The 10,078-nt window shown below is 33.9% G+C and overlaps 1 protein-coding gene across 1 annotated transcript in view; it reads left to right on the forward strand.

Annotated features, from left to right (window-relative positions):
* Positions 1-5,967: 5,967 nt before the first annotated feature.
* Positions 5,968-10,078, forward strand: part of LOC130805996 (ABC transporter F family member 1-like) — a 5,092-nt gene continuing 981 nt past the window's right edge. The window contains exons 1-6 of the mRNA XM_057670882.1: positions 5,968-6,163; positions 6,274-6,493; positions 8,119-8,192; positions 8,296-8,506; positions 8,594-8,828; positions 9,706-10,078. The exon at positions 9,706-10,078 is cut by the window's right edge and continues 981 nt beyond it. Of these exons, the coding sequence (XP_057526865.1) occupies positions 6,281-6,493; positions 8,119-8,192; positions 8,296-8,506; positions 8,594-8,828; positions 9,706-10,078 (1,106 nt within the window). The 5' untranslated portion in view covers positions 5,968-6,163; positions 6,274-6,280. The remainder of the gene's footprint in view (positions 6,164-6,273; positions 6,494-8,118; positions 8,193-8,295; positions 8,507-8,593; positions 8,829-9,705) is intronic.

Here is a 10,078-nt window from a genome sequence, read left to right on the forward strand (position 1 = left end):
TGATGCATTTTCCTTTTCGCGGGCCAACCATGGATTGACACGTGGCAAATGATTTGAAAAAAATTCAGATGACCGTTCTATTGAACGGGTCATCCAAAGACACAATCATCCAACCTTTTCCATGACCCATCTTAAATTAGATTACCATAATAAGGTTTTTCCTTTTTGTTGTCATGTGACCCAATATTGGGTCACCATTACAAATGCCCTAAGCTACAACTCACATTCCTTTTTTTTTTCCAAAATCTCATGTGAGACTGTGAGAGTTCCGCATATGTGGTTACCGGTGGATGGTCATGGTTCAGGATTATGTTGGATTTGCTTTGAATTTGCCCTTTTTTAAAAGTTAGGGTCTTATTTTTTGAGATCCACCGGATTTGGATCGGATTTGAATTTAAAAAATAATTGGGGGGGTCCGGGTTCGGGTCCGAGGATTAGGACCCAGACCCTACCTCTAGACTCGGACTCTAGAACCGCCCCCCAGACGCGGACTCAGACCCTTGTAATTATTAAATTGTCTAATAATATTTTGTGACTTTTGTCTATTAATCTGACTTCTACCCCACCCTATTATCCCATTTATTTTCCATTTATATCTATAATATATAGATATATGCTAATTAGTACAAAATTAGTATTATTTTGTCTTACATTCTTACTATTTTGTAACTTTTCTATTTATATATATTTATGTAATTAGTATTTAATATTTGTAAAACATGCTAATGACTTACAAAAAGTTCAAATGTGACAAATCAAATAGATTTTTTTAGACCCATTAAGGACCCTAGACCCATCAGACTCGAAGGGTCTGGGTCTGGGTCTGGGTCTGAAAATTTCAGACCCTTAAGGTCCGGATTCGAGTTTGGATCTATAAAAAATAAAAGGGTCCGGGTCAGGGTTTGGCCAAACCCGCCCCATGACCATCCCTAGTGGTTACTCACAGGTCTGACTCATAATGTTAAAGTTGTCATTTTAAAGTTTAAATTGGACATTTTGGATCTTAAAATTGGCATTTTAAGTCTTGCATTTGACAAACTTTAAACCATTATAATAGACATTCTAAGACTTTTATAAAGTTCAGGATTTTGAAATAAATCTCCTTCATGTGCTGATAACTTTGTATTAAAAGGCAGAAGATTAATAACCTTTCTAAGAACTGTAAACCAGAGGATCAGAGAAGTTCTTTGGTATATTTTTGTTGTGTTAAAGACCATACTATCTTAGGTATATGAAAAGTTCATCCCTAAAATAATAAAATTTCCCTAGATCTTTTATTGTAAAGACATTGTGTAAATGTTTCTTTACTTTATTGATTTCCTCAATGTTACTTCTAATAATAAGCACATCATTCACACAGACTGCTGTAATAGAATATGATGTTGTATTTTCTTTACAAAGAGAGATAATCATTCTTTGATTGAGTAAATCCTAAAAAATCTAATTCTTGTAGCAATTTGGCATGCCATTGCCTAGATGCTTAGCGTTTGAGCCCATACAAGGATTTTTTAATAGACAAGCCTTGTTATGAGGATAATCAATACCTTCTAGCATTTTCATATATACTTCCTTAAATAAACCTCCATATAGGAAATCATTATTGATAACTGATACATAATCTATTTGTTAGAGGTAGCAATTGCTAAAAGACACCTAATAGTTGTCATTTTTACAATAGGGGAAAAGGCTTCTTCATAGACAATCTCATATTTATTGATTGAACCATTGTGCTACTAATCTAGCCTTAAACCTTTCTAAAGTTCCATAGATTCATATTTAACCTTGTAAACCCATTTGCTTTCCATAGCTTCTTTTGCCTTTTGGAAGATCAATAATGATCCAAGTTTTGTTATTTTCAAGGGCTTGTAATTTCTTAGTCATAGACTCTACCAACATGTTATTTGTGTGGTTTCTTGATAAGATCCAAGCTCTTTATAAAAAGAATCATGGGAAGCTTGACTAGATTCAATAGTTGTGCAAAATGTTGAATTAAATTGCACCAATGTGAATTGTTGTTAGCAAAAAGATAATCTTGCAAAGAAGAAGGTGCTTGATAATTATTTTGGATTTTCTAGGACTATTATCCTTAGCATTTATATTCAATCCATTTTGAATTGTTGTTCTAGGTGTATTTGTTTTGTCATTTAAAGAATCGGGAATTTGTTCTGATTGTTTTTCAATACTAGAAATAGGTAAAAAAAAACTATTGTGTAACTTCATTTGGAGTTAAACCTAGTATGGATAAAAGTTTTCTTGAAAAACAACATCTCTAGATACGAATACCATCTTGGTTCTGAGGTTATATAATTACCCCTTTTGTTTTGAACATATCTAATGAAAATACATGGATCAACCCTATAATCCAATCAGACCTATCCTTGTTTAGAGTGGATGCAAAAGTTAAACATGCAATGGGTCTAAGTAGATCATAATTAGGTGGCGTTGAGTAAAGGATTTCATATGGTGTTTTCCCTCTAAACCCCACAAAGGGCATTTTGTTTATCAGATGAACAATACATTGCACACAATCAGTCCAAATAAAAAATGGGACTTTAGAGTGAAAGTATAGAGCTCTTATAACTTCCAAGAGATATCTATGTTTCCTTTCAACAACTTCATTTTTTTGGGTGTATTTGTACAACTAATTTGATTTTCAATGCCTTTTGCATTGTAAAAGTCTTTTGTTTTCCTTCACTTAATTCCTTTACGTTGTTTGTTCTTACACACATAATTTTTTTTATTGAAGTGTGTAAGGATTATAAATTCATAGAATTGAGCAAATATAGTTAAAAATCAGACTTTTATTTCATTAGGAAGACCCAAGTGAATCTTGAAAAGTCATAAACTATAGTGATGATTGAACATAGAACTTCTATGTCTTGAAAGATGCCTCAATGGAGCCTAAACATCAATGTGAGTAATTGAAATACATCACTTGTTTTTTTAGAATTAGAATTAAAAGTCAATCTAGATTGTTTTGCCAAGGGGAAGAATTGTACAAAACAATGTATCTTTGATTTCAACTGATTTAAAATCTTTAGAATCAGGAAATAATAATTGTGAGCTATGAAATGGGATGTGCCCAAGTCTGAGATGCTACTTTTTGATGTCATTGATCAGTCTACCCTTTCTAGCAGTATTGGAAGTGTGAGCATTCACAGGTTTTGTGTAGTCTTGATTCTTCACATAGTATAGAGAATTTTTTTTTCTCTACTAAGAAGTATAGGCTTCTTCATCAAAGACCTCTGCATAAAACATTCATTAGTGCTGAACCAAACTTTACATGTAAGGTCTTCAATGAGGTTAACAACAAATATGAGATGAAATATGAAATTAGGCACAAATAAGACATTATGCAACTTGAAGGCATTTTGTAATGCAATAGTACCCATACTTTCACTTTTCTTCCATTAGGGATTGTTACATAATGTGGTTTCCCTTTCAACAATTTATATTCATCAAAAGGATTCAAATTAAAGCATATGTGGTCAGAAGCTCCACTGTCTATAATCCAATCATTGCAACATTGAGAGTGCAATCAAATCATACCTAGTAGGTGTGCTGTGTTGGATGTTGCTGGTTCTTTATGCTCATCAGAAATATGTTTGGACAACATGGAAAGAAATGCATTGTACATTCTTGAGCGAGCTTTGTATCAACATTATTAGTGACGACATTGGCCTTACTAGGTGCATTTTATTTTCTGCTTCATCCATGTGTTATTCTTGAAGTTTAGAGGGTATTCGTAAATCTTCCAACACTTACTCATAGTGTGACCATGTATGTTGCAATGTTCACAAAAATCTTGGAATTTTTGTTTGTCCACCTTACATGCCATTATACCTTTTTGACCATCAAAGTTACCCACCTTACTCAACTCTTGATGACTTTGTTCTTATGTAAGGATCCTATAAGCTTTAGAGGCTATTGGCATGTCCTTCATCATAAGGATATTTCTCCTTGAGTGTACCAATCTTGTATCAAGCTTTATGAGGAATTGATTCTACCTTTCTGCTTGTTGGCTTTTGATGGTTTTATTAGTGAGATTACAAGGGCATCTTGTACAGGTGCAGACTACCACAGGGTCCAAAGCATCAAGCTCATTCCATAGGCTCTTCATCTTGGTGTAAAAGTCTTTAATGCTTATGTTAGTGTTTTACACATCTTTACTTATGGCTTCTTGCACTGAGAATAATTATGCTTATGAAGACTAAACAATCTTTGTTTAAGATTATCCACACTTCTTGTGCAGTGTTAAATCATAGGACACTTTGGTAGATTTTTTCATCCACATATTTGAGGAGCCAACCCAACACAACGTCATTAACCCTATCCCATGCCTCATCATGGTCTGATCTCAATGTTGATCTCTTTAAGGATCCATCAACAAACCCCTGTTTTTCCAAGACAATGCAATAGACACTGCTCTTTACCACCCTTTGAAACCCACTCTAGAAAACACTTTAGGCACCAAATTCAGACCAATGTTTATTGGGTGTAGGTAGTAGGGACTGGATGGGTTCAAGGTGAGTCCTTGATTTTTATTTCTATTAGCCATCATTAAGAATATGCTAATGTGCATAAGACAAAGAGAACAAAGAAAAGAAAAAGGGTGAAAGGAAGACCTGATGATACAGATGGAAGAATGGGAGCAGCAAATCAGAGAATTATCTGTTAGTGCAGATAAGCATTCTTGAGCATGCTGTTTGTATTCTTGAGAAAAAAGAAAGGTACAAAGCCACAACTTTGGTACCATGTTAATAATTGCAAGAGGATACAATAAAATACAAGAAAAGAATTCAGAAGAATGAATTTCTTATCACTAATTAATTTTCAGAATTCTTTTAGGGGATAAAATAAATGCGCACATTTGTCCGTGCCTTCTCCTTAGACGGGATATGAGTACGATATGTCCACTATCCTTTTTCCCCCCAGACCCAAACTTGTGCAGGATACTGGGTTGTTGACTATGACTATGCCTATGATTAATTTTCATAATACAACACTCTTACTTGTATATAGGAAGTGTTAAGATATTAAGGGAAGTTATAAAAAACTGTACAACTGTTTATAAAACATAATAAACTAACTGAAATCCTAACATACTCCTATTAAAAATAATTACAAATAATGCTTGTAATCAGAAGCAAAACGTGGCTTAGTTGTTTATTGTAGATAGACACTGCACATCAGCTACATATAGAGTCCATCATTTGCATATCATCTGTACCAAGGCATATAACTGCACAACAACTACAGAATACCTGCATAACCTCTATAACAGCTGTACATCATCTGCACCAGAAAACATCAACTGTACACAGTTGCACAACAGCTTCACTTATAGAATACCATTTGTACTAGTAGTTGACAGTTCTTTCACCTACTAGTGTCTTGCGTTAGTACTTAGTAGTCTTTTAGAAAGTATCTTTTCTTAGACACGATAAAGTTACCTGTAAATATCATTGCCTTAATTTTATTTCATCAAAAACAAACATTTAATCATATTTTTTTCAAAGTAACAAAAACCTTAGTTATTGATTGATTCCAATTTAGAGATTAACAATTGAAAACTAAAATATTAGTTTATTTATTTACATTATTATTTAAAAAATTTATTATTATTGTCCGTAGTACGGGTAATAATCTAGTGTATTATGGAATAGAGTACTTGTAATATTAAACTTTAAAAAAATAAGTTGGTCTAATATAAATTTAATATATACTAAATAATACTAGAATATACTAAATTACTAACCTTAAATTTAAAAAGTGTAATTTAGAGGCTTTAGTTAAATAGAGTGAAAAATTATAAATATGAACTTACAAATAAAATATTAATCGCAATTGTAGAAAATAAGAAAGTATACATACCAACTAAAAAAACCAAAAATCTTTTAAAAAGTTTTTCAACAAAAGTCGGTTACGACACGACACAACTCGGTACTTATAAATTTGCACCATCACACTTCATTCCATAGCTTTTTGAAATTTTATTGGTAACCTCACACTTGGTAGTCTTACTTTTCTCCCTCTACCGTCCGATTCTAGGCTTTCTTCTACACGTCCGTCGGAAACCCTAACCCTAGATCGCTCATTGTTCCTTTCTCCCCCCCAATTTCAGCACCGATCTTCTTCTTTGCAGTCTTCCGTATCCTTAAAGGTACCCTCTCTCTCTCTCACTATGTCCTCTGTTTACTCTATTATCTTTCTTAATTTCGTCTGATTTCAATGGATTTAAGGTTTTCATTCTTTTTGGATGCGCGTTTTCAGTTTGAAAATGGTTTCTGACGCTAGCAAGAAGAAGGCTGCTCAGAAAAAAGCAGCTGCAGCAGCTAAGCGAGGAGGAAAGGCCGCCACATCGTCAAAGGCGGCGGCTGGAACTGCAGCTAATAGTGTTGATAAGGTTTCTAATGGAGTTGGCAATCTTACGATTTCTGATCGGACTTGTACTGCTGTTCTCTGCTCTCATCCTTTGTCCAGAGATGTTAGGGTACGTTATTTTGGATGCCTAATGTAATATTTTCGTAGTTTAGCGGATTGTGTGGAATCCTGTCAATGAATTATGTTGGTTGTTATGGAAAATTAAAATCGGATGTAATGAATGTTAGGGAGAAGATGAAAATCCATATCTATGATATACACTTTATAACAATAACAATTGGGTTTATTTTTGGAAGTTTTACTGTGCTTACCATATATGTTTTCTGTAGATAATTAGTGAATTGGACAAAGTTAAATTCATTTCTCTTTGTTTATTGTGATGATTCTCGAGTCTTAAAGTTAGCTTCCATATGTATATATATATATATATACGGGGAGAAGTTCAAGTGAAAATTATCTTTATATGACGGTTATATTTTTCCATAAAAAGGTATTACTTTTTATATAAAAACATGTTATTTTTCCAGAAAAAATGTGTCAATTTGTATTTATATTTTTTTTATGACAGTTACACTTTTTTTTGGTAAAAGGTACCATATTTTTTTTAAAACAAAAGTAACACAATTCTTGTGCAAAGTAGCACCTTTTCAGTAAAAAGGTAACACATTTTTTTTTTCACGGTTCGCATATAACCGTGGTTTGCACCCGAACGCGACCCTCTATATATATATATATTATTTAAACATGGTTTACCAACGTTTAATCCGACGCCATCAATCATCAGACCCGTAGATCATCATTTAGTTGATGCCATTGATTATGTCTCTAGCCATCTGTGGCTTTGTAGTTGCAAATTTCTCCCAGGGTACCTTGGCCAGCTGTGTGTTGCTGTAAGCTGTTTTCTTGTTGAAATCTGTTCATGATTGATGTCCTTGTTAATTAGGTTGATGTAGTGGGATAATTTTTATTTGATGTTAATAATATTGTTATTATAAAAATCAAAAATGGAAATAAGGATTAGAAATTGTGGGATTTTCTTCTGAAATAGTTTAGGGGTAGCGTTCATATGAAAGCTCATTATTGCTCTGTAACAAGAGATATAGCTAGTGACCCTTGGAACCTGGGAGTTATAGATTTTCCTGTTTATGGCATGTGTACTTTGCATAGTTAGATCAGCGGATTTCAGGACTGTGTCACTTTAGTGCTTATGTCGGTTTCTTGTTAACAGGTTTAATGCATTCTAATGTTGGTACTGCGTTACTAGTTGTGAGGCAAATATTTCTTGATGCATGTAAACTAAATTATATTATTATTATTATTATTATGGAATGCATCAACATCCTAAATTTTTTCCAATGGAGTTTGTTGCCTACATTTGGTTTGTCTTGTGAAGGCTCTTAAGAAATGCTGCTGCCCTTAAGATTTTATCTGAGTTTTTTTTTCCTTTAATTTGCTGGTTTTGGAATCTTGTCCTTTGCATAACTTTATGTGTTTACTATTTGTTTAAAGTAAGCTGCTAACTTTAGACCAATGCCTGAATGTGCAGATTATTTGTACAGTTGTTTTGGATTATTTAATTGAGTGTTTAGCTTTTGTCTATACATCTAATTATCTTCCCATGTGATTGCTTCTCACCTAGGAGTTAATGTATGGATAACTTCTAATTTGATCATTTATTTCTGGTTTTCCATAGTTCTCTTTTTTGTGTTTTGAAAGAATTTCTTTACCTTGCAGATTGAGTCTTTATCCGTCACATTTCATGGACATGATCTGATAGTCGACTCGGTACTGGAGCTGAACTATGGAAGGTTAGTTGTTATCTGGTACTTGTATTCCACCAGATCTTTTGGCAATCTTATTTGAGCTTGTTTTAATATCTCTTGCCTATCTACTTGATCTTTCTATTTACAGACGTTATGGTTTGCTGGGATTGAATGGTTGCGGGAAATCAACCCTACTTACTGCAATAGGATGCCGCGAGCTTCCAATTCCTGAGCATATGGATATCTATCATTTGACAAGAGAGATTGAAGCTTCTGACATGTCTGCCCTTGAGGCTGTAATAAGTTGTGACGAGGAAAGGGTGAAGCTAGAACAAGAAGCTGAAATATTATCAGCTCAGGTGTGTATTCTGCAATCTGCATTACTGAATGTTCTCTGAAAATCTGAAGGGTTTTTAAAGTTGTTATAGTCTTATATTTCATAACAGGAGGATGGTGGTGGGGAGAGATTGGAACGTATATATGAGCGTCTGGAAGCCCTTGATGCATCAACTGCTGAGAAACGTGCTGCTGAAATTTTGCACGGTCTTGGATTTAACAAGATGATGCAGGCAAAGAAGACTAAAGATTTTTCTGGTGGTTGGAGGATGAGGATTGCTTTGGCACGGTCATTATTTATGAATCCCACTATTTTACTGCTGGATGAGCCCACAAATCATCTTGGTAAGTTTGAACCAATTCTTGTCATGCACTATCTGGGTGTTAAACTGTTAACTAGCGAATATTAAGCCAAAATTTATCTGTCAATTGCATTTTCTGATGTATCACATGCACTCAGTCAATTACATGTTTATTAAGCCATAATTTATCTGCCTGTTTTTCTGAGGTATCATATGCACTCAGTCAATTACAATTCTTAAATCACCTTGTCTCTCGGTGCTCAATAGCCAGTGATAATTCATCTTCCTGGTGATAATATGCACGTGCTCACTCAATTGGATAAACATCTATTAGAATGGAAAAATGTAGATAATTTTCTTGAAACATAAATTTGCACATTTCTTATATTTTCCGCTTTGATGGGAGTGATTTAATGACATTGGCGTAATGTAATGTTACTGTGTACCACTTAACCAGTGGCAATATGTGCAAGTGTCAGATTAGATGTCCTGATACTTTGAAGATTTAATATATGTATTTAATTAGCTAGAAATACTACTAAGAAACCAGTGGTAATATTTTGGAGTTTCTACCGCGCATATGTATAAGGTGTATCTGTTTATAATTTTATATTTCCATGAAAAAAAAAGAAAAAGTCTACATTCAAAAGTGTTGCTATGCTTGATTCTTTGATGAAAATATTTTCCCGTTCTTTTTGTGGCTAAATATGCACCTTTTTCTGTATTATACTTATCAATTTATTTATGTTTTGAAGCTTTTATGGCGAGCCCTTCATTTTGACCCTAATTAAAATATAGTTGCATATAGAGTTTAGTTTGAAGGAAGTGCATTTATGATTACGTGGGTTCTTATGTTTGTGCCTGTCTTGATCTATAAGATACAAGAAATTGACCAGTATATAAATGCTATTTGTTGACAGACCTTGAAGCTTGTGTCTGGCTTGAGGAGAATCTGAAGAATTTTAATCGCATCCTGGTTGTTGTTTCACACTCACAAGATTTCTTGAATGGTGTTTGTACAAATATTATACACATGCAAAACAAGAAGTTGAAGTTCTACACTGGTAACTATGACCAGTATGTTCAGACCCGTTCTGATTTTGAAGAGAATCAGATGAAACAATACAAATGGGAGCAGGACCAAATAGCTAACATGAAGGAGTACATTGCTCGGTTTGGTCACGGGTCAGCTAAATTAGCTCGTCAAGCACAAAGTAAGGAAAAAACACTTGCAAAGATGGAGAGGGGAGGGCTGACAGAGAAGGTTGTCAGAGATAAAGTTTTGGTTTTCCG

Source organism: Amaranthus tricolor, chromosome 1 (genome assembly GCF_026212465.1).
Source record: "Amaranthus tricolor cultivar Red isolate AtriRed21 chromosome 1, ASM2621246v1, whole genome shotgun sequence".
NCBI lineage: Eukaryota > Viridiplantae > Streptophyta > Magnoliopsida > Caryophyllales > Amaranthaceae > Amaranthus > Amaranthus tricolor.